Here is a 26,209-nt window from a genome sequence, read left to right as displayed (position 1 = left end):
TATGCCAATTCTACTAGTACCCTTATGCTCATAGTGAATTTGTTCTACTTTCTGTGGCCTAGTAATAGCTAGTATGTGTGTGTGTGTTTTTCTTTCCTTCTTATTTTTCTATAACTTTAATGTTGTTTTGGCCAATAAAATTATATTTTTTATTCTACTATGTTGTAAATTCAAAATGGAATTTTTGGACTTTTCCCTAAGCTTTTGGACATGCCCTTTCAACATGGACTTTATCATTATCATTCTTTGGGGGTCTTCAAGCTTCCATAAAACCATGCCAAAGTTTCGTTCCAAAATTGTTTTGTAGTAATACATGCATTGTGGGTTTTTCCTTTCTACCATAATGTGGATGGTTATTTTGTCTATACTCATTACATGCAAATTATTTCACTATTCATATAAGAAAAAAAGAGAAAATGTTAGCTAAATAAAAGAGCCATATGAACAAAATAAATTTGCATTACAACTAAACAAAGAAACAAAGAAGTAGCTAATATGCCCCCACAACATGGCGCGGTGGAAAGGCATCAGCAAGTAAGAAGGAGCATCGGGGGTTCAATTCTAGGCAGATACACTTACGGAGCTAGCGGTACTAGTGGATGATGAGAGTTTACTTTGTGAGCTAACGGGAACCGTGGATGGTGAGAGTTTGCTCTGTGAGCCAACGGGGACCGTGGATGGTGCGAGTTCTCTGTGAGCTGACAGGGACCATGGATGGTAATGGAGATGTGTCTCGGGGGTCGAGTTGGCCGAATGTCTAATTGATGCACAGAAGCTGTGTCCGCATCCAGACTTTACCCTGATTAGCGAGACCTAGGGGTGGAGGACGCTAATCTGTAAGTTTGGTACTGCACCAGGGGGTCCGAAGGGCTCATTGGTGGCTGAAGTTCCTATGTAATTAAAAAAAAAAAAAAAAGTAGCTAATATAGATGCACACTTCTTCTTGTATCCATTTTTAAATCAACACTTTTTAAAAATAAAATATTGAAGCATTTTACATAGCATAGTCACAAAAACATTCACCATCTTTAAATCTAAATCTATGAGTTGATGGAAACCCCAATTGATCGAATCACATTTCTTCCTTTCCAAAAATACATTGACTTATTGTGATGACCCCAAAAATATAAAATGTAGTAAAATAATATATGTAGACTTTATTTTTTTATTTTTTATATTTTATTAAAAGAGGGATGCACCTCCATTTATTTATTAATAAACCCTACTTTTGGAGGAGGAATACCGTGATTACAAAATAAACTAGAAGGGAGAGTACAGAAAAACCCTCCCAAAAAACTAACACCAGTAACCAACCTAACTAGGACAACAAAACTAAACATTCCAAACAAAGAAGATAAAAACATAAACACAACCAAAATCAAACCAAAATACACCAAACGAAACTCTAGAGTTGAACTAACGACGAATGGAAATGAGACCCCACCTATCCATCCGAAGAATACCTTTCAGATAAAGTAGTAGAAGGTGTTATTTTTCGTAGATTACATTGCTTCCCATTTCTCCTTCTTTAGCAAGAAAGTCAGTCGCACTATTGCCTTCTCTATATTGATGCAATACCATGACGTTCACTCCTTCTAACTCCACCACGAGCTCCTCCCAAAATTCCCAAAGATACTACAAAGTACATCGACCTTTCCGAAGCCAATCAACTACAATTCATGAGTTACTTTCAATAATCACTTTAAAAAATAATGCAAACGTTTGCACAAATGAATTCCTTCCCTGATTGCTTTTAATTCCGTACTATTATTCGTACAATTGCCAAAATAACTAGAAAAAGCCGCTTTTACCATGCCATGACAATCCTGAATAATTCCTCCACCTCCTGAAGTACTCGGATTGCCCCTACAAGTCTCATCACAATTAAGTTTTATCCACCCTACTGGAGGTTTAACCCACGAAATAATTTTTTCAGGCCTGTCGCAAACTCCCTAATGCTTAATTTGAAACTCATTCAAAATCTTAATGTCCGACTTCTTCAATTTTTGAAAAAAATTGTTGCTCTCAGCAATAAAATTAACCCAGAATCAAACATTTCTCCACATCTGATCTGCACTTTGATAAACTCCTTCCATTCTTGCTTTACATCTTTAATTCCAGAGGCACCATGTAATCAAACACGGAATCAGCCCGAATAAAATACCTTTAATAGACGATTTTTTAGCATAGTGGAACCAATTTGCCATTTTGTTTTTCTAAGGAAGGGATCGTTGGAAAGGAATCCCCAACGCCACACTAGCCCAATGCCAAACCTCTTAAGCCACCTCACCTAAAGAAAGAATATGATCAATGTTTTCCTGACTTCTCTGAACGCAGTAATCACAAGTCAAATCCATCAATATTCCTTTAGCCTGAATTCTATCATCTACAGTCAAGCATCTAAACCAGGCTCTCCATAAACACATTGAAATTCTTCTGGGCAATAAAGAATGCCAAAACTAGTCATTCCACAAAAAATTATCACTTCTACTCCTCACGACCTCTCAAGCCATTTTTGTAGAGAAATTACCACCAGGGGCAGGTTTCCAAACAAAAATATCCTGCCCACTTTTACCCGCCCGCACCTGGTTCAAAATAATAATAAATATGGTCAATATTACTATCACACACTACCCTAGTATAATAATAAAATAATAAAAATGGTCAATACAGAGGTGTTTCTCTATTAGGATCCTTAAATCCATGTTTGATGCCTAAGAAAGACATTATCTTAACAAGTGTTCAGAGACTATTGCGGCTCAATCGCTCCCTAAAGGTCGGCCTAGTCAAAGTGGGATTTCATAGGATAAACAGAGTAGACACAATGGGTGCGTATATATAAGTACGTATACATAAAATAATATTTTACTAAAAGCCTATTACCATTTCTAACTTTTCACACATCATTTTAAGTAAACAATAAAATATCATTACCTTATATATATAAGAAAAATAAAATAAAATAATAATTAAATAATAATAATTGGAAGGGGACAAGCCCCTTCCAATCACCCTCTTTCTTTCTTTTCCTTTATTTTTCTTTCTTTCCTTTCTTATTTCCTTCTCCCCGTAGCCCTACTCTTCCCCAATCAAATTCCCCTTACCCCATTTAGCTTGTCTTCTCCCATAACCACACACCACTCACACGCAGCGGCCCCCTCCTGATAATTTAATTTTTCTTTCCACTAACAGACACATCCCATGCACGCATCACAACAATTTGCCGCAGCCCCCCTATCAAATTTTAACCGCCCCCTCCCACCAAATGCTAATTGCAAATTGATCCCTCTCCATGCCTATAAATAAAGAAGTTCTCTCTACTGAAATCTCACAACTTTTACATGAAAAATATTTCCAGAAGGAGGAGTGAAAGGATTAGTTGTAATGACCTAAAAAATAGTTATACTTGATCAGGGTTATGATCCAAAAATAAAAATAAAAGAATAAAAAATAAATAAATTAAAATTATTTATTTAAATTTATAATTAAATAATAATTTTTAATTAAATAATATAATATATTAATATAATATAATATGATATAATATTTTAACATATATATATAAGCACTCATGAAGTCTCAAGAACTTTTTGAGTATCAATTTCAATTGGGATTGAATCCCAGAATGCTGCGCCCTCTCTCTCTCTCTCTCCTCATTTTCTCAGTGAATTCTCAGCCAATTGAAGAGCGAAAAATACCATTGGGTTCCATTCTCGGCCACCAACATTTTAACTGGAATGGATTTGTGATCAGGGTAGTGTAGGCACTACTCCTGAGATAAGGTAAACTCACCCTCTCTTTTCAATTTCTCCTCAATATTCAGCCAAATTGACGATCGGACACCACCACAGGGTGCTGACTTTGATCTTCGTCAATTTAATCAGAACAGATTTTTGATTTAAAGATCCTAGGCACCATTCCAAGGTTAAGGTGAGAAGTATAAATTATGTCAGTTATTTTAGAAATTCACCCAGTTAAATCATGGCATATAATTACTGGAATACTGTATATGAATTTCTGAGTAATTTTACGGGTATGAAAATTACAGTTTATTTATTAAATTGTAGTATTTGATTATATTAGATTTTTAGAGATATTCCTGGGATTAAATTAAACTGCAGGATTTGATTAAATAAAATTTTTGGGAAATATTTTGGAATTAGGTTAAATTGTAGGGATTTGATCATATTAGTGTCTTTAAATATGTTGAAAATTAAATTTAAATATGGGAATTTGATCTTACCCACGTTTTTTTTTTTAGAATTTAACCGGTTAACGGGAACGTGTGAACTTAGGGATGTTAGGATAGTAATTACTCCAGGATTTAGCTGATTAAGCTAAAATATATGGTTACAGGGTATTATGTGAACGTCACGGTCATTGTTTTGGGATCCGTGCGGGCATCTCTCTAGGAATCAGGTAAGGGGAATAAATTAAGTAAGCTTATTTTCTGAAGCTTAACCATTTAAAACTGAGATTTTAAGAATCGAAATGTTATACGTGATTTTCTGAATGGTTAGCCATATGAGAATTTTGGATTATTATGGTTATAAGTATATTTGTGGTTAACTGGTATTTTGGGATTGAGTAAAACTCTGGAGTTTATTATATCATTATTTTCAACAATATAGTTATCCCAGGCAGATTTTATATTATGAATTATTATTCAAATTGTGTGGCATGAGAATAAATATTTTTACTATGTATGTAAGTATGTCGGATTATGTTATGATTGCACATAATGAGCATGGTTTGATAACAATTTTAGAAGGTTATTAATATTACAGAAATTACAATATTGTTCAGTATATTATGATAGTATAGCCAGCCCAGTGTCGTGATCAGTACACCTGGCCCAGTGCCGTGACAGTATGGCCGGCCTAGTGCTGTGATCAGTATAGCCGGCCTAATGTCGTGATCAAATGTGATATGACAATATTTTATACGATATGATAAAATTTAACAGAGTTATAGAAAGTGTTTAATACAGAGCATTAGCATGACAGTGTTTTTATATACAAGAGTTGTGGTAAAATAGTTTGTTATATTCATGCGAATGACTGGAAAAGTGTAGCTCGACCACTTACGAATACATTTAGAAGCCATTACCTTACACACAAATTATATAACCTAAATCAGACAAATTATAAAACATGAAACATATAATCTTAAACCATGAAACATGTAATAACAATAATGATAACGCACAAATTACACTTAGGACAACCCAAATTGCAAATATAACTACACGACGAAAACGCTCACTGAAACATAATGTTGTTTGTTATGCTAATAATACGAATGGCAGGTCTGAGGGACGGCAGTACGAAATGCCTCAAACTCTGCAAGAGCATAGTATGAATAGCTAATTAAGGGACGGCGGTACGAAACGCCTCAATCATGCAGAAAATGTTTGATATGAATCATGGTATATGTATGTGATGAATATGAATAGCTGATTGAGGGACGGTGGTATGAAAAACCTCAATCATGCGGAAAATGTTGATCTGTATCATAGCAAATTTATGTGATGAATTGTGAATTGAATATGAATGGCTGATTGGGGGACGACGGTACGAAATGCCCCAATCTCAGCAATTGATTTATACGTGTACACATCATGTGACTTGTAATTTATATTTATAGGGCTTTTAAGTCGAGTTATAAACTGAAAAAGAATATGCGATATGAAATTGTACATGTATGAATATAGTTTAAATTGTTATGTCATTTTAGTAATTAAGAGATGAATCATATGTTTATATATATAGACTCATTGCCACACACTGACACTAATTTATTTAGTCTTACTAAGAGGTGTCTCACCTCGTTCATATTTCAACATTTCAGGATCACCAGGTACTCAGATCTAGGAGCTCAGGGATGGGGTGTAGATATTACAGATAAGGTAAGTGTTAGTCTGGATCTGCGTATATAAATGTTTAGAATTTTAGATTATAGTTCTGTCTGAGGAGAGGGTATAATAATGGTTGAGAGGTAGCCCTCTGGTATGTACAGTTATGGATGGGTCTACTTTTGCTTTCGCAGGCAGTGAAAGGGCTAATGTAATATTTATATTATCATATATATATATATATATATATATATATATGTGTGTGTGTGTGTGTGTGTGTGTGTGTTGTGATTAAAAATAAAAGAAAAGAAAAATGGGAATGTAATAGTATGGTATCAGAGATATCACAATGGTGTATTATTATGAATATTATTATTATATCAGCAGATATTTTCTGGGGCATTACATTAGTGGTAGAAAGAGAATTTTTATACTTAAAATTCTCACTCTTCCACTTTTTCTAGATCTCATTTTAAGAGTTAAATTTCACAGAAATAAATTAGTGCAAGTAAATTTATTATGTTAGATTTTTATTAAATTTTACTCGAATTTATTTTAATGTATATTTAATTATATCAGTTTTAATTTTATTATACTTGCATTTATTTTTGGGTTAAGAAATGTTCCGATCCATTTGGATAATTTTCAGCATTACTTTCTATTCAAGAAAATATTTTTAATACGAAAATCATGTGGCATGAGTTTATGTCTACGGTGCATGTTTTATAAAAATATGAGTAAAAATAAGATTTTCATGATATTATTTTAATTGCATAAATCATAATAAGATGTTTTTAAAATCCCTTATGGCGAAGAAAATTCAAAATTAGAGATACTGGGTACCGTTGTTTAAAGTTTAAACAAATTAGAGTGCACCTATATTGTTTATAAAGTGGTTTATATGACGGTGGATTTCTCCTAAATGCACACCTGATTTCGGGCCAGTACTTAATAGGAAAAATCTCACTTAATAAAGATGTACGTTGATTTAGTTTGACCGGCTAACCAACTAAGTCCAGTCTTCGGACCGCACAACCTTATCATGGGAGTAAACATGATTTACGATTACATGCTTAAGGGATATTTCTACAAAGTAAAGAAACATACGTATATTTATGAAAATAAGGTCATACTTTAAAAGGGTCCGAATAGTGATTTACAAGAAAGGTGTGAAGGAAAGTATGTATATACATTAGTATGTATATATATTTACAATTGCATTTTTACTGCTTACAATTACGTAATTATATATGTATATATGCGTTTATTTATACATATTGATATTTACAGTATGTTTACCGTTTATATTTACAGTTACAGTTATAAAAATTTACATATTTACATTTTGAATATAGGTTATATTTACGGTTACAATTGCATTTATAAAGATTTATAACTGTATTTATGATTTTTATTTCATATGCATTTTAAAGTTATAAAAATTGAAGGTTTATTGGTACGAAATTTTGATCCATTCAAACTCATCTTAGCTGTAGAGACCCGAAAAATTGAATTAATGAGAAAGTAAAAGAAAAGAAGGTTTTTAGTTTGGTGTAGACCAAACCATCGATGGTTTGGTGGTAGACCAGAAAACCATCGACAGTTTTGTATTTACTGCGGACAGGTTATAGGTAAAACGGTAAAAAGGGCGGGTTAAAGACCTAAACCGTCTACGGTTTTGTGAGGGGTGTAGAAAATCGTCGACAGTTTTGTCTGCAGTGCTGAAATTAAAGGAGAACCCGCGAGCCATTTTTGTTAAACAAAAACATAATCTCTCTGGACGATGTCAAATATGCGAGGGTTCCTGCATCATTCTGGACGTGGGCAGGTAAAGACATTAGTTCAAGAAACTAGGATTAGATTAGCAACTTGGAATATAGGGACACTTACGAGTAAAAGCATGGAAATTGTGGATACAATGATTAGAAGAAGAATTAATATAATTTTCCTTCAAGAAACTAAGTGGGTGGGGTAGAAAGCTAGAGAAATTGATAAATCAGGATTTAAACTTTGGTACACTGGAAAAGAAAAACATAAGAATGGAATAGACATTATTATAGACAAAAACTTAAAAGCTAGCGTTGTGGATGTAACTAAAGTAAGGGATAGAATTATAAAAATCAAGATGGTATTAGGACAAGAGATAATAAATATCATTAGTTCTTATGCTCCTCAAGTTGGCTTAGCAGAAAATTTTAAGAGACAATTTTGGGAAGATATGGATAGTATTATACAAGGCATACCAGAGACTGAGAAAACATTTATAGGAAGAGATCTGAATGGACACAGAGATAATAAAAATTATGAGAGGGTACATAGAGATTTGGATATGGAAACAAAAATGAGTCTGGGGAGATGATCTTAGACTTTACTATGTCATATGATTTTAGTATAATGAATACTTGCCTTAAGAAGAGAGAAGAACACTTAATAACCTTTAAAAGTGGACAAAATAGAAGTCAAATAGATTTTTTTTTAACTAGGAGGGTAGATCATTTATCATGCAATGATTGTAAAATTATTCCAGGTGAAAGCCTAACCACACAACATAGAGTCTTAATGTTAGTTTTATGTATTAAAAAATGGAAGAAAAAGGATAAAATAAACCAGTGTAGGAGAACTAGATGGTGGAACCTAAAAGGAGAAAATATAATAAAATTTAAAGATAAAATTATCAAAGATGGGGATTGGACCTTAGAGGGTGGGATAGATACAAATACTCTTTGGAATAGATTAGCTAGCTCTATTAAAAAGATAGCAAAAGAGATTTTAGGCGAATCAAGGGGAAGATTCTTGAATAGTAAAAAAAGTTGGTGGTGAGATAAAGATGTACAAAAAATCATAAAGACAAAAAGAATTTGGTATAAAACGTGACAAAATATAGAAATAGAGATAACTTTGAAAAATATAAGGAGACAAGAAAATATGCAAAAAAGGCTGTTAGTGGAGCTAAATATAGATCATTTAATAGTTTGTATGATAGATTATGTACAAAAGAAGGGGAAATAGATATATTTAAACTTGCTAAAGTTAGAGAAGTGAAGAGTAAGGACTTAGGAAATGTAAAATGTATAAAAAGTGAGGATGATATTGTCTTGGTTAAGGACGAAGATATTAAAGAAAGATGACGAAGTTACTTTAGTAAGTTGTTTAATGAAAACCAAATAGAAGGCTTAAACTTAGAATTGTCAAATGAGGAAAAGATAAAAAATATAAAATTTATTCGCAAAATTAGAGTTAACGAAGTTAAGTTTACACTAAAAAAGATGAAAAATGGGAAAGCTATGGGACCAAATAACATCCCAATTGAAGTTTGGAAATGCTTGGGTGATAACGGAATTATGTAGTTAACTAATTTATTTAATACAGTTGTAAAAACTAAGAAAATGCCAGATGAATGGAGGAAAAACACTTTAATACCTATATACAAAAATAAAGGAGATATTCAAAATTGTAATAACTATCGCGAAATTAAACTTATGAGTCATACAATGAAACTATGGGAAAGAGTAGTTGAACAAAGATTAAGGTTAGAAACGAAGATCTCAGAAAATCAATTTGGTTTTATGCCTGGGAGATCTACAATAGAAGCTATTTATCTTTTAAGAAGATTAATGGAAAAGTTTAGGGAAAAGAAGAGGGACTTGCATATTATATTTATTGACCTTGAGAAAGCATATGATAGGATACCTAGAGAAGTTCTATGGTGGGTTTTAGAAAAAAAAAGGTGCATGTTGTAGGTATACCGATGCCATTAAGGATATGTACAATGGAGTAATGACTAGTGTAAGGACTATAGATGGAGAAACTAGAGAATTTTCAATTACCATAAGTGTACATCAAGGATCGGCTTTGAGTCCTTATCTTTTTGCTTTAGTGATGGACCAATTGACTAAGAGTATTCAAAAGGAGGTTCCATGGTGTATGTTGTTTGCAGATGATATTGTATTAATTGACGAAATTGGGGACGGAGTAGAGGCTGAGTTAGAATTATGGAGAGAAGCTTTGGAATCTAGAGGCTTTAGGATAAGTAGAAATAAAATAGAATATATGAAATGTAATTTTAGTAATGATAGGAGGAATATTGGAGACAAAGTTAAACTTGATGAAGAAGAAATAAATAGCACTTGTAGATTTTGATATCTTGGATCAATTATGCAAGTTGAAGGAGAAATTGAAGATGATGTAATGCATAGAGTTAAAGTAGGTTGGGTAAAATGGAGAAGTGCTTCAAGTGTGCTATGTAATCATAGAATACCCTTAAAATTGAAAGGGAAGTTTTATAAGAAGGCTATAAGACCAGCTATGCTATATGGATCGGAATGTTGGGCGACAAAGAAACATAATATCCAAAAAGTAAAAGTTGCCGAGATGAGAATGCTTAGATGGATGAGTGGTATAACATTGAAAGATAAATTAAGGAATGAACATATTCGTGGTAAGTTAGGTGTAGCTCCTATAGAAGATAAGATAAGGGAGGGATGACTCAGATGGTATGGACACTTGCAACGTAGGCCTTATAGTGCACTTGTGAGGAAGAGTGACTTAATTATTGTGGGGGGCAATAGAAGGGGTAAGGGTAGACCTAAAATAACTTGGGAGGAGATAGTGAGTAAGGATTTAATATCCTTGAATCTATCAAATTAAATGGTCCATGATCGCATAAATTGGCGAAAAAGGATTCATATAGTCGACCCCACTTAGTGGGACTAAGGCTTGATTTTGTTGTTGTTGTAAAAACATAATCTCTCTCTCTCTCTCTCTCTCTCTCTCTCTCTCTCTCTCTCTCTCTCTCTCTCTCTCTCAGGACTCTATGACACCCTCTCCCTTCTCTCTATGATTTCGCTCCAAATATAGCCTGAATTGACAATTGGAAGCTACCACTAAATCATAGGAGCGATCATTAGCGGTTTAATCAGAGCAGATTTTCAATTTAGGCATTCCAGACACCACTCCAAAGTTGAGGTAAGGATGTTAAATGTTGGTATTTAATTGATTTAATGGAGTGTTTGAGCCTGGAGATGATTTAATAATAATGATTCTAGGGTTGATGTTGTTTGAACTGGGGAAATGTGAATTTCAGGGGTTTTGAACTTCAAACGCCATAGGATGTGGATTTAGGGTTGTTAGCAGGCTTCTCAGTAAGTCAGGTAAGGGGATAGATTAAGTCAGGTATTTTTAGAAAATTAATCATTGAATATATAGTATTTGATTTAGAAAGGTATATATATATATAGTTTTTGGGAATACTGATGTTGAACTGAGGAAACTTTGAAAACAGATTTAATATTATTTTGTTAGCAAAATATGTTTTCCCAGGTTATATAATATATTACAAAGTAGTACTCACTTGGGTGTGGCATGAGTATAAATTTTATTGTAAATAATGGTATGTCAGAATATTTTATGAATTCACAATACAAGCATGAATTGACAATAGTTTTTAGAAAAACTATAAATAGTACATAAATTATATTTTCAATATATTATGATATTCAGCCGACACAGATGTCGTGATATTCAGGCAGCGCAGATACCGTGTCTAGATATATTTATAACAGATAGTCAGAAATATTATTATTATGACACATTTTACACAGAATCATGAAACAGTATTATTACAGATATTATAGAATCATGATATTTCATCTTATACAGAATCAGGGTAAAATAGTAATATACAGACATAGTATTATATAGTATCAGATCCCAGATGGACCAGAACAGATTACAGAATACGATACCGTAGCTAGCTAGCCAGATCAGACAGTGTAATCCCTGTGTATCGATCCGAGAAGTGTTGCGGAGAGTAGGATAGGCGGACCAAGTTGGTGATAGTAGACAGTGCAACCACACTATTCAGAAAGTGTTGGGTCGGAGGCCGATTAGTCCTAAAGTGTTGCGGAGAGCAGGATACCCAGTGTGTGCCGACCCGAGAAGTGTTGCGGAGAGTAGGATGGGTGGGCAATCGTATGTAGTTATGTCATGTTTGACTTAGCCTGATAGGCCAGCCAGATTTAAGTTCAACCCACAGGCAACACAACCCGAATCATGTGAGGTTAATTTATGATATACAATTATCCATCTTGGGTATAATTTCAGTAATATACAAATATAACAGATGATATATATATATATATATACAGAAATTTAGTATGATATAGTATGTTATGTTGATTTACGATTTATTCAGATTTATACTATATATACAGAAATTTAGTATGATACAATATGTTATGTTGATTTACGATTTATTCAAATTTATACAGAACAATTTTACCTAACTTGTCAAATGTAGTTAAATTATGTACAGATTTTCCTTACCTATCAGATACAGTTTATCACGAACAGTATATGTTTATAACACAATAATACTTATGTTACCACATAATGATATTAGTTTATCTCCCTTACTGAGAGGTGTCTCACCCCAGCAATACAAACATTTTAGGAAACCCAAGCAGGTGAGCAGATCGAGCTCCGAGATAGAGGAGGCTGACAATACTACACTGGTTGAAGGGTAAGTAGTTGTGTTGAAATTAGGGTGGATTTTTAGGGGTATGACCCTAGGATATTTATGGTCCTTTTTAGGATGTATATGTGTATATATGGCCATGGTAGAACTCTGGTATTGTATATAAGGTTGAATAAATCATGGTTTCCGTTGCATAGTTGTTATGTATGTATGGATAGGTATATCCCCGGTTTCCTTTGGGGTCCGGGTTGATTTAGTTTATGTTTTATGGTATCAAAGTTATTATTATTATGTGGGGAAAAAAAATATAGCAGAGTTTTTGGGGTGTTACAATTGTGGTATTAGAGCCTAGGTTGTTAGGTTCTATAGACTTTAGTGTACAACGGAAACAATACCAGAGTATAGGAATAGATCTTGGAGAGGATAGTAAATGGGGTAGATCAGAATTTTAGTAAGTCAATGTTAGGAAGTTAAGATGAGAATTTAGAGTTTTGTTCCGTAGTTTGAAAGCAAGATTTTCGTAGTGGTTTCTGTGTCTTTCCTAGGGTGACGATTTCAAGAAATCTATAGCAAACTGGTGTCAAGTTGTGTTTCTAAAATTGCAGGACTGAATCTTAAATTGAGACTAAGGACGTTAGGTTAATTGATGATATGGGATTTTAGTTAGATAAATATAATAGTTATGTTATAAAGATAGGTTTCTCAGATTATGTTTATTTTCTTTTCAGGATGGACCCAAGGGGTAGTAGTGCTTACGCCAATGGTGATGATGGTGCAGGGCCCTCTAATATGGGCATCGATGATTTAGACGCAGTTCTGCATAGTGCAACTCAGTAGGTTATGACTGAGATTGCACGGAACTCTAGGGAGCAGGGAGGTCCATCAACAGACCAGGGCTGCACTATAGATCATTTCACCAAAATGAAGCCTCCGAATTTTTCAAGGAGTACAATTGCGACAGAGAATTGGGTGCAGGAAATGGAAAAGATACAAGTTGTACTATGCTGCACCGATGAGTAGAGAGTATTATGCCACTTTCAGATTGATAGGGGAGGTTGAACGTTGGTGGTCTGTTGTCAAACTTTTGGAGGAGCAGAGACAAGTACCTGTAGCCATGACCTAGAGCCAATTTAAAAAGATGTTCTTCGATCGATATTTTCCTGCCACCACTAGAGAAGTAAAAGTGGAAGAATTCTTGAACCTGACTCAGGGGCATCAGACAATCCAATAGTACGTAACAAAATTTATTGAATTGTCTTGCTTTACCCCGTACATCGTTCCTGATGAGGCAAAGAAGGCAAAAAAATTTGAAAGAGGCTTGAGACAAGAAATTTATGAACAGGTGGTAGTGTTGAAAGTATAAGATTTTGAAGAACTAGTAGATAGGGCCACCGTGGCGGAAGCGAGTAGGCAGAGGGGTGCTGAGGTGCAGGGCCAAAGGAAGAAACCCACACCTCCTAGATCTCAGGCGGGTTCTAGCCGAACTCTATCGCAAAGATAGACCTATTGTCATATTGTTGACCTTGCAAAACTCTATCGCAAAGATAGACAGATCAAAAACTAATTTATAAAATTTTGAGATATTCCAAAAAAAAAAAAATCATTGGCCCAGCTTCCACTTCAAATCTGAAAAAAAAGAGAGGTGAGAGTAGCGAGTTAAAAAAAGAAAAGCATCATAGGAAGAGAAGAGAACAATTTAGAGAGGGAATTCATTTTTTATTTTTGTCATTCTATAGGTTCTATTATGGTCTTACACATTCTGTGACAAACCCATTTTAAGAATTTGAATCACATGAAATCCAAAACTTTTTATGCTCTTAAAAAAAAAAAAAAAAGTTGTTTTAGACAACTCCATATTTTATAGATGATCCATATTGACTCTAAGTACTCTCTTGTATTTTATTCTTATGAGATTTTAGATCTCTTTGACGAAAATTCTAATGTGAAGTCCGACACCAATTCATTGCCCTATAAGATATATTGCATGTCATAGGTGGCAAATTGGATGATCTGGGATGCATCAAAGGTTCGCTAAATGAAGAGGGATAAAAAATAGAGTTTCAAATATTACCTAAGATGGAATTGAGGGCATGGAGGTTGGGAAAGTGTTAAAAAAATGTAGTGAGGATTTTAAAGGTTTAAAGAGAGCATAGCAGTCATTATTTATCAAGTTCGAAGTCATACACTATTTTTTAAAATAAATAATTATTAAATTAATCAATAGCATTAGTTGAATGGTTTAAAGAGTATAATGGTCATCATTTAATTAGTTAAGAAGTCAACTACTATTTTTTTAATTAAAAATATTATAATTTGTTAATGAACAAATAACATTAGAGGAATAAATATATTTGCCAATCTACAATAAAAATATTATTCAAATTAAAAAAAAAACTAAAAAGTTAGTGTAAAGGGTTTAAAGAGTGTAATAGTCTTCATTGAATTATTAGAATTTCAATTTCTATTTTTTAATTAAAATATAATAAATTATTATGAATCAATAGTATTAGAGGAATGAATAGATTAGTCAAATAATAATGAGTATTATAATTAAAAAATTAAAAAATTAACGTGAAGGGTTTAAAGAGTGTAAGGTTCTCATTTAATTAGTTTGAAAGTCAAATACTATATTTTATAATTAACATATAACAAATAATGAATGAACCAATAGCATTTGAGGAATAAATATATTAGCCAATTAGTAATAAGCATTATAATTAAAAAAATTCAAAAAATTGAGAAATTAAGAATAGGGATTTGGAGGCTTTTTACACCACTATAATCTCTTTTAATATATAGTATAGATATGATGAATACGTAAAAAGTATAAATATTAATTCCATTTCATTCTTCCGTACCAAACAATAACTTAGATTATATTTTAAAAATAAATATGGAAATGAAATGTTATGATCAATATATTTAGGAGAATATTGAAAGTTATTGTAAAACCAAATGACCCGTAAAAGTTGGAAAAATTTCACTATACAAGGCTACCCGCTTCGGCTCTTGGTTAAAATTTTTAAGATTTGGAATTCAAATAAACTAACCTAAAATTATACTAGAACCTTTAAGACTCTAAATTGATTTTTTAGTATAATAATACACTTAATGAAGGACATTAGCATGCAAACCACCTTACAAAATGTTGACGTCTCTAAACAATCTCAAGCTATAAATGGAGTCGTAAATGAGTTAGTCAAATCAAGTTTTAATATATTCAAATTGCTTAGTAAATGAAAAGCTTGGGTTGGGCTCGAACTTTAATTTTGATTCGACATTTTGGACTTTGTAACCTACAAACTAATTGTTTTTTTTTTTTTTTTGATTACGTCGGGTGTTTTGACTTTTCCGACTCATTCCAAGTACCTTGGCGGTGTCATAGTGTTGGTTAGCATCACAAGGTTCTTTCCCGGGCCGATCCAAAGTCCTTGGCGGCGTCACAGATACCCAGACTAATCCCACGCTTGTGAAGCTGACACCACAGCACCATAGAAAGTAAATCAGGTTTTGCTCACCAGGGTAGGAATCAAACTTTAAGACTTATACCAAGGAGTGACCCATCCCAAGCCCGCCCCTGCCCCCTAAGCCAATGCCCGGGCATTGTTGAAGAGAGAGGAGAGGGAAACCCGAACTGTTGCTTCACAAAGTTGGGAGATTAGATGTAAGAGTGGTGGGGATGAAGGAGAAGAGAAGAAGGAATTTAATTTAGAGCTGGTGATTGATTAGAAAAGGAAGAGAGATGCATATGGAGTAGTTAAGAAGACAGGGAACAGAGTAAGGCAGAGAATGTCATTGTGACGAGAAAGAAAAAGTAAGAAAGAATAATAAGAAGACGAAGGATGAGGCACCGCATGAGGGCTCTGGAACTACAAATGGAGGGAGTGAGGACCGAAAAAGTGGGGATTAAAATAAGTGGGAAAATCTTTTGTCTGATTAAATAAATTAAAAAACTAATGAAAAAATCCCATCACCCTTAAATTCAATTTAACTCTATTAAAGGAATTTATGAACATGTTTAATCTAATTTTTTTTTATCAAGCTTAATCACGTCTTTAACCAAATCAATCATGAGTCAAATTCAGTTGAGTCTGTTAATAGTATGAAGATTACGTGTATGAATCATTCACTTATGTAATAAATAAGCTTGAACGTGACTTTATTAAGTTGAATTCTGAAATAGTTTGAAACTATTTTATATGCAACTTGATTCATTTACACGTGACTGTAACTATAAACTTTATATAATTTTTTGTAAAAAGTTTTTACCCTTTCTTCACGTAAGTGACACACCCCTCCAAAAAAAAAGGTGCTACATATTAATTTTGAGAAAATCAACAGTACATATAGAAGAGAAGTATTAAAAAAAAAAAAAGCTGCATTGTCACATGATTTATTAAAATTTATATTATAAATAATTAATTAATTTTAACAAAACATGATCTCCAATTTTTTTGTGATGAATTGGAAAACTTGAATTTTAATATTCTTTTCAGGATTTATCCCAAAAAAAATTATTGGACATTACAAAAAAAAGTCATGTGATCATGTTAAAAAATTTAGAGAGTAAAAAAAAAAAAAAAATTAAAATAGTAAAATGTACATGGCTTTTATATTGTGAAAACTTGTATTTTAATTTCCCAGTTAGGCTTCAGCGATAAAAAAGGTTGGCAGTGGCTAAGGAAAAACAAATTCTGGCATTGGAGATGACGTATTCTTGTTCAGTTGCAACTTGGCTATTCACTAATTCTACCGAGTTTCAGTCTCCTGCTGACCACAATGCCAAGCGTTTCCCATGCTCGAGCTCACTTGTTTATCTCACGAGCCGATCCTCTCGTCTATCTTTGAGACTTTGGTGTCCTATCAGAGCCGCATCATCCGCCATGGAAAGCAATCCCAGAGGAGCAGCTTCGGGGACATTTGTCCCAAATGACTCCAGCCCACCCATGAAGCTCTTGTTCGTCGAGATGGGTGTTGGCTACGATCAGCATGGGTATTTTTTCATGCCCATTTTTATGTAGATTCTTTGGTATTGAACTCTCAAAGTTTTGATTTTTTTTAAAAAAAAATTAAGTTTGTAATAATTAGAAGACGATGAATGAACGCGCAGGCAAGACATTACTGCTGCTGCGATGCGGGCTTGTAGGGATGCTATCTCCTCCAATTCGATTCCTGCTTTTCGAAGAGGTATTCCTTATTGATGTTTACTCTTCTGCTGCATTCCTATGTGCTTTTGTGTACTCTCAATCAGGTTTTTATTTCTGTCTCTCTTGTTCTTCTCTATGCCTTGTCATCTTCAATCTTTTATGATTTTTTTTTGTTTGAACCTTCTATTGAAATTGTTTTTAGGTTATTTTTCTAATTCAATACCCTGGTCCGTGCTGTTCACAGTTGGGGGATATTGTGGGATTTGGATATGTTTTTATTAGAAAGATATGTATGCTTTGGTTTTTTGGGGCCTGCTGATATAGGGAAATTGATGAAAACCTCACCGGATTGTATAGTTCAAGACAGTAGTCTTAAATGACAAAAAGTAGATATTTGAAGCTTTGGAGTTGGACCTTTGGATTTGGACAAAGTGCGATGCAAATTTGTATTGTGTTTTGTGACTTTTGTCTAAATCCATATAAATCCAAATCCAAGATTCAAAATCTGTACTCGCATACAAGCCTATGAGAGTTTGCGTACTAGCATCATAGTTGCCATAGACATCCATGATTAGTAGCCCTCTTGGGTTAAATCCATTTGTAACAAGTAGGAGCATATGATATCTATGCTCCAGCTTGAGGTGGGGTGGTAGCAATTAGTCTCAATTATTTTGCATTAGTGCTGTGTGTTAGTAAGGATATGACGGTCATTGTAATGTACATGACAGACATTATAACTAGAGAGGGAGACCTATCGGTGTGATTAGGTTTTCTGATTTCATAACAGGTGGCTTACAAGTTGCAGAAATGATTCTGATTCTGTCTCATAAACTTTATGAGTTAGTGGCTTCAAGATGTGAATTCAGTTCCTAACCCCCTGTTCTCCCCCACCTCTCTCTCCCATATTTTTGAATTTTTCTTTTGATGATGGAAATTGGATAAATTTGCATCCAGAAAACAGAATTCATGTAAAGGTGCAGACATGCACCAAACTATGGTGTGTAGTTTGAAAAACAGTCAAAACACCCAATTCAGCAAAAAAATTGGACAGGAAACCTTGTTTAGTCAAAACTTTGAGATAGCTATTCTTCAGAGAGAAAATCTAAATAGAGGGTTTGATTTAGATGGGGCTAAAATGGCCCCAAATGAGATAAGTGAGGGGTATTTATACTGTTAGTGGGGTGATGAACTTATGATTACCCAATAGTGTGATACCATTAGGTGTCTTAGCTGATGTGAAAGGGATGTACAATTGTTTGGATGAGAACATGGCTAGAAGTGCAAGTGTCACTTTTTGGGTGGGGAGGGGGGGGGGGGGTGGTGTAAAGGAATAGGAGAAAAAAAAGTGTCCAAAAATGGCATGTTAAATGGCTTTTGGGCTGCTCATAATAGGCATCAATCTGACCTTAAAAGGCAGTCAAGGTCAATTCTCCCTGAATTCGTCCGAGTCTTGAGATTATTCTCTTTGAGGTTGTTCAGTCCAAGGATTAGTCGAGCGGTACAAGGATGAGCATGGGCCTTACTCCTTAGCAAAGGATAACGTGCATGTAATGAGATTAACTTTAGCAAAGGGTAATGTGCATGTTATGAGATTAAGTAAAAAAATGATGCCCCTTTGGTCACTGTTAATAACATTTATTTGAAATTAAAATAGGTAGGTCTGTTTTTTTAAAAAATGTGCATGCAAATAATCTTGTTGAGATGAAAAAGAACTTTCACCTTGTTGGGTTCCAAAGAGTAGTTCCTTTGTTTTAGGTTTATAGAATTTCATAGCTCCAGCTATATGCTATAAATTTGCTTAAATTATCGCCTTTTTTCTGGAAGTTGCATCATTATAAGATGAAATTGTTGCAGGATCTATACCTGGTGTTACATTTGATCAGATGAAACTACAGATTAAACTGGGTGTACCTCATCCTCTTCAACTATCCCTGGATATTGAGAAGGTCAAGTCTGTATTTCCTTAGTGAGTATCTAAACCTATGAATGATTGAAATTTATTATAGCTTCTTGAATGGTATGCATTGGGAATGGGTAGTCTAAAAAGTCAAATGCCTTCTCCCAATGGAAGTCATGTTCTTTATTAAGTGTGGTGCCCTCCACACAACATTCCCGAGAAGGTGAAGGAGCAATATGCCATGGCTCTACAACAAATGATATATATATATATATATATATATATATATATATATATATATATATATATTTGGAATGAAGTGATGAATTTTTATGTACTTTTTAGTAAGAAAAAGTTGATATAATGTAGTTGTCTTAGATGTTGCAATTTGAATGAATTACATTCTTAATAGCTTATGGTAGGTACTGCACCATGAGAGGAAAATCTGTTTCTTGTTGACATAGCATCAAGGGCTTCTGGAATAAAACAGATTTGCGGGGTGATGAAATGATAAGTGTAACCAATACATGGCATGCATGAAGATGCCACCTTGCAAAGTCAGTGACTGGTTGCATCACAGAACTGCATTTGAAATTCCCATCTGAACTTGAGAGTTGAGACCCTTGTTTGCAGGCTAACTGCTAAGTTGCAAAGAGAGAGGAATAAAATAGCATTTATCTAGCAGTTATTTCTATGATAAACACATTATAATTCAGTTGTTATGGTAACTTGACATGCTTTGTTGGTTTGGATGGTAAAAATATGAAAGTATTATGTGGAAATGATGCATGGGTGCATGTATTTTATTTTTTAATTTTTATCTTGGCTAATATTATTGCAAGCAGGAATGTAGATCTGTACTGGTTATCACCACCATCTTCTTGGTGCTGTACGGCCAATGGAGAAGAAGAGGAAAAGGGTGGGCTAAACACATTCTAATATATTCAATTCCAATAATCCCAATCAACCCTAATGGCGAACTTAAAAGTAAAAATTGCAACCCAAATGAGACCTCATGACTTGTTTCGGAAGATAGGAATGAAAAATTGACATAGCAAGATGATTATTCCCATTTGGAAATTGGTTCCTAGTATTCAACAGAAATTGAAGAGACTAAAGGGGAAGTGATTAGTGAAGATGAGGTGAATTCAGATTTAAAAGATGACCTAAGCAGCTTTCGCAAATCTAACAACAGTTTGCTAGTTGACCGGCTGAGAGGTGAGTTAGAAATGGAAGAAGAGGACAAATGAGCAGAACTTTCATTTCAAGATATCTTTCTGTTAAAGGCTTGATATACATTGTTGGCCCACAACCTAACTGCTTAAGCTTTTAGGTAAAGTGGTAATCTAACATGGTATCAGAGCAAGTTACCAGGAGGTCTTGGGTTCTAGTATTGTTGCCCGCATTTATTGTTGATGTTTAAAAATTATTGTACTCCCTGTAATGAGTGTTATTTATCGATTGCTTATCTCTCCATGTGCTGTCGGGCTGCACATGCAGGGGAGTGTTAAAGGCTTGATATACATTGTTGGTCCACAACCTAACAGCTTAAGCTTTTTGGTAAAGTGGTAATCTAACACTTTCTTTATATGAAAGGGTGGGAGAAATATTACGGAGTGAGATTCCCTAACATGGAAATCAACATAGGAGAAGAGAGTTCTCTAATGTCCTATGACACTGGGCAAGGGCTAAATGATTCTGGTAAGCATAACTTAGACTAAAATACAGCTTTGTTTGACGGGGGACCTTTGTCTCTTGTTCCTGAGCCTATTCCAAATTAGGTTGACGTCATTGCTATTCCTTTTGATATTGGGAAGGGTAATGATGAACAGACAGCAATTCCTTAGGATGATCTGAATTCTTTAGAAGCTGGAAAAGGTATTCTTCCTCTTCATATTCAGTCCTTTTCTCCTTTTGATGCTTTATGTCATAAAGAGGGATTTTCTGAGGGCAGTGCCTTTGATTTTGGTCTAAGAGAGAGTAAGAGGGACTATAAAGATCCGTACAAACTTCTGAACGACATGGATTTGAAATTAGTGAGTCCTGTTGGAGATGAGGTTAAGTTGGGGATGAGTCCTAAAATGTATGAGCGGAAAAAAAAAAAAAAATGGTGCAAAAGGAATTAAAGAATTTGATTTCTTCCATCAATTATGAGGGCAGGGTATTGACAAAGGGGGAAACTTGTTAGGTTATTAAGTTTATAAGTTGGAATGTTAGGGGCCTAGGGGATATTAGGAAGAGAAGTTTGGATAGGGAGGTTTTTCTTAGGAATTCTCTTGATATTGTGTTAATCCAAGAGACTAAGCTTGACTTAGTCGATAGGTAGGTTGTTAGAGGGATTTGGGAAGGATGTAGTAAGGATTGGATTTATGTACCCTCCTGGGGGTCTGTGAGAGGCATACTCGTGTTGTGGGATACTTGTTCTATCACTAGAGTAATAGTCTAGTGGGATTTTTTTTTTCTTTCTTTCTGTCCTGCTAGAAGTTAGAGACAAGGGTCAATGGTGGGTTTCCTCTATGCATGCCTTTCTAGATCAGCTCCTAGGTGTTCTTTCTGGGATGAGCTTTATTTTTTTTTCGTCTTTTGTTTGCCTAGGTGGATTATAGGTTTTGATTTTAATGTGGTAAGGTTCTCGCGGGAGAAAGGAAGAGAGGAGGGGGGGGGGGGTGGAAGGGTTACTGGAACTATGCAAAAGTTTGATTTGATTATTAGGGAGCGTGGTTTGGGGGATATTTTGTTGGGCAATGCTAATTTTATGTGGTCGATGGGGGGAGCTAGGGAGGTGGCTAGTAGAATTGATAGGTTCTAGTGTATAGATGAGTGGGAGGACGTGTTTCCTAATCTCTTTGAAGTTGTTCTATCTAGACCCACCTTTGATCATTTTCCCATCTTATTGGAATCAAGAAGGTGCCTTGGGGTCCCAATCCTTTTAGGTTCGAAAATATGTGGTTGGATCATGGCTCCTTCTAGACTTTGGTATGGAATTCTTGGTTTGAGGTTGTGGAAAGGAGTTGGCAGGGGTTTAGGTTTATGAAGAAGTTGAAGAGGTTGAAAGAAAAACTGAAGGAATGGAATAAGGAGGCGTTTGGAAATATAGGATTAAGAAGACTAGCATTTTAGGTGAATGGAAGAGATAGATAGAAAGGAAGAAAGCATTATTCTTTCATGGGAGGAGGAGGAGTTTAGAAGGGTTTCTTTGAAGAATGAGTTGGAAAATATGATTTTCAACGAAATGAGAAGCTAGAGGCAAAAGACAAAGTTTAAATGTGCAGGAGAGGGTTGTTGTAACTAAGCTTTTTTTCATAGGATAGCTAGTGGGAAAATGAGAAAGAATTTGATTCGGGAGTTGGAAGTGGGCGTGGGGTGGGGGGGGGGGGTGCGTTATTATCTTGGATACTACGAGGATTGCCCCTAAGATCACTGATTTCTATCACAACTTGTTTTTTGAGGAGGATGAGAGTTGACCAATGGTGGCAGGGTTGGAGTGGGATCCTTTTCTTGTTGACAAGAGAGCTTGGTTAGAGAGACCTTTTGAGGAAGAGAAAGTTAGATCTACAACCTTTTTCGGAATGGAGAGGAATAAAGCTCTTGGCTGGATGGTTTTAGTTTATCTTTTTATCAAGACTATTAGCTGGTAGTGAAGAATGACTTGATGAAGGTTTTCAATGAATTTTATGAGAATGGGGTTTTAAGTAAGAGTAATAATTCTACATTCATTGTTGCCGAAGAAAAGTAGGTTGATTAGGATTTCTGATTATAGGCCTATTAGTTTAGTATCTAGTGTTTATAAAATAATCCACCAAAGTACTAGCTAATAGGTTGAGTGGGGTGCTTGACCACACTATGTCTAAACAGGACAGTGGTTTGGGTCTTGAAAAATTGGTGTCTAAAAGTACGACTCTCTTGGCCAAATGACTTTGGCAGTTCCCTTTAGAGGATTCTTCCTTGTGGCATAAGTTATTAAAAGCAAGTTCGGACTCGATGAGATTGGGTGGGATACCAATTTGGGTTCTATATGTTCTTTGGAAAGTCCGTGGAAAACTATTTCTCAGATTTACCTTCTCTTTATTCCCTACACTAAACTAGTGTTGGGTAAGGGGTGTAACATCGTTTTTGGAAAGACCTTTGGTTGGGGAATATTGTCTTGTCCACCTATTTGTCCTCGCCTATTTTGGTTGAGCTCAGGACAAAATTATCCCACTTCCTCTTTCCTTGTTGATTCGGATGGTCCTTTACCTTCTTGGAAATTTCATTTTAGGAGATCCTTGAATGATAGGAAAGCAAATGAGTTGTCTTCATTGTTTGTCTTGTTGAATACTTGTCGAGTATCCTCAGAAGGTGATAGTCGATCTTGGCTGTTGGATCCCTTGGGGGGGGGGGGGTCTATGCTTGCAAATCTTTTTGTGAATTCTTGGTTAGCACCAAGTTTTCCTTTCCGCTCTACAAAACTATTTGGAAGGATAAAATCCCCCCTAAAATCAAAGCTTTAGTTGGTTGCTTGTGCTTAATAGGATAAATACTAATAACTCGCTGCAGATTAGGAGGCCTGTAAAGGCTCTCTCTCCAAATATATGTGTGCTTCGTTTTAACTGCTCAGAATCTGCTCCGCATCTTTTATTGCATCGTAATTTTGCATGGAAGGTTTGGAGCAAATTCAATTATTTTGGAGAAAGTTGGGTTTGTCTAGGGACAGTGGAGGAGTTTTTGGCGATATCTTTTGGTGGGTTTGGTGGGAAAAGGAGGGTAGTGCTTTATTTGCAGTATTTTGGGGTTTAAGGAAGGAACAAGACTCGCGTATATTTTTAGGGAAGAAATTAGCATTTTCGTTGGTGTGGGAGAAGATCCATTTTCTGGCTTCTCTGTGGATATGCTTCTAAGATATTCAGGGGGATTGGTGTCCTCTGTTAACCTCTTCGCTGTGCTGATTTCCTTGGGCTGTTTTTTACATTTTCAGTTTTCTTTTTTTGTTTTCCCTTGGGTTTCCCGGACTTTGTTAAGGAGATGTCTCTTCTCTTGACTGTACATTCTTATTCTATCTAATGAGTTTCTTTTGCTGTGAAAAGAAAGAAGTGAAACTGTATATAATCATTTTTCAATATTATCCTTGCAAGAAAATGCAGGATAATACGGCTATGGCATTATGTAAAGTACAAGTGGTGAAATTGCTTATAATCGGTTTTTGTGATTTTAGCAATTTCTTATTTTGTTGAGGGGCATAATTGTCTTATTTTCATGAATTCATGAGTTGGTTTATCCTCTTTTCTCTCCAAATTTCCCTGATTTGGAGAGGAAAAAAAATAGGCCTTATTCTCTTCCTTTTTCTCTCTACTCTCCACTCCTTTTCTCTTTTTCCCTCATCCATGCAAGACCAACATGAAAAATGGAGAGAAACTGTTTCTTTCTCGTATTCTCTCCATTTCTCCCCAACCAAACCCACTATAAGGGATTGACATTAAAAGATAGGGATTGTCATTGTCATTCTTTGTGGATGGTGAGAAACAAAAGAAAATATTTTGCATTGCTAGCTCAATAAACTGTAGTATCTTTTGTTGGTCCAAGAGCATAATTAATCTATTTCCTTTGTTCTTTAAATATTGCTGAATCAAACTAAAAGTTATCCTTAATTCTTATGCATTTTTGTCAAAAATATGAAGTGCTTAAAATGTATGATGGTCGTTCATTCATTTTTTTAGTTTTAATATTATACACAGAATAAATTCACATGCAATGAACGTGCACCAACTACTTATTGAAATTAGGAACAGAACTTTGGGAAATATGAAAGTACACTATTGTGAATAATTTATAACCGAATGAAATGGTCTGGATTTTTATGTTATTTTTTTTTATTTTTAATTTTAAAATCTGAAATTTCACCCAAAATTTGGTAAAAAATAGATAAAAGTATGATTTTGTTTTGTCCTCTCCCCAAATCCTGAATTTCAATAAAAAAATTTGGAAAAACTAACAAAATTTAATACCATTTGTTATTTAAGATTAATGACAAAGTGGATGTTTTATATGGCTCAAATAAATCAATAAGAGCCTCCTTTGTATTTCTCTTGGGGATGTCTCCCATTGGCTTATGTTCGGATTGTTTATGATGGACTATGGGTGCAATTTGCCTGCTTGCATGTAGCTGAGATGAAAGTTATCACTTAAGGAAGACAGTCAATTAGTAATGACAAATTTATCAACTATACCTGCGAAATGCTGGAAAATCTTTTATCAATGCTTTTGTTTGCAAGTTCATGATACACTATTATAAGTGAATTTCATCATTCTGCACCAATTTTCTTGATTGCAGTGACATAGAAAATTTAGTATCAAACTCTTGCGTGCAGCTTTTGTATTTTATCTTATTCTATTTTATTTTTAAAATTGCAGTGGAAAAATTGTGAAATTTGAAGTGGTTGATGGGGGACTCATCTGCTCTAGTGGCGTGCATGTGGAAGAAATGGGAGATAAAAATGATGACTGTTACATAGTGAATGCAGCAGTGTATGTTGGCTATTAGCCGCTGTTTCATTCTTGTCTGTCTTCAGCGTATTGCAAGGTTAGTTGCCATTGTTTTGAAATTTTATTGTTCTCTTTCAAGTCGGGGTGGTGGTTAATGATAGCAATGTAATAGAACTTCATAATCTTTAACTTACCATATAGATATAATTTTAATGCTTTCAAGTTATGGAGGTAAATTGTAAAAAAAATTAAAAATTGGATAAAGTTCCTTGTCTTTGACTTAAATTGTTAAGATTGATCATACATAGTATCATGAGTGCTCTTCCATTGATCTGCAGAGCCACAAACATTAACCCTTTTTCTTGGATAAGTTTAGG

The 26,209-nt window shown here is 34.6% G+C and overlaps 1 protein-coding gene across 3 annotated transcripts in view; it reads left to right on the top strand.

Annotated features, from left to right (window-relative positions):
- Window positions 1–16,970: 16,970 nt before the first annotated feature.
- The window catches only part of LOC131143813 (uncharacterized), a 31,348-nt gene continuing 22,109 nt past the window's right edge, over window positions 16,971–26,209 (top strand). Inside the window, exons 1-4 of one of the 3 annotated variants that reach the window (XM_058092183.1) lie at window positions 16,971–17,322; window positions 17,440–17,516; window positions 19,331–19,442; window positions 25,761–25,929. In XM_058092183.1, the coding sequence (XP_057948166.1) occupies window positions 17,036–17,322; window positions 17,440–17,516; window positions 19,331–19,442; window positions 25,761–25,890 (606 nt within the window). In that variant the 5' untranslated portion in view covers window positions 16,971–17,035 and the 3' untranslated portion in view covers window positions 25,891–25,929. The remainder of the gene's footprint in view (window positions 17,323–17,439; window positions 17,517–19,330; window positions 19,443–25,760; window positions 25,930–26,209) is intronic. The other 2 variants (XM_058092184.1, XM_058092182.1) reach the window with 2 other exon arrangements.

The sequence above is a fragment of the Malania oleifera genome, chromosome 12, assembly GCF_029873635.1.
Source record: "Malania oleifera isolate guangnan ecotype guangnan chromosome 12, ASM2987363v1, whole genome shotgun sequence".
In the NCBI taxonomy this organism is placed as follows: domain Eukaryota; kingdom Viridiplantae; phylum Streptophyta; class Magnoliopsida; order Santalales; family Ximeniaceae; genus Malania; species Malania oleifera.
Note: the sequence above shows the minus strand (reverse complement) of the source record. Positions and strands in the feature narration are given on the sequence as shown.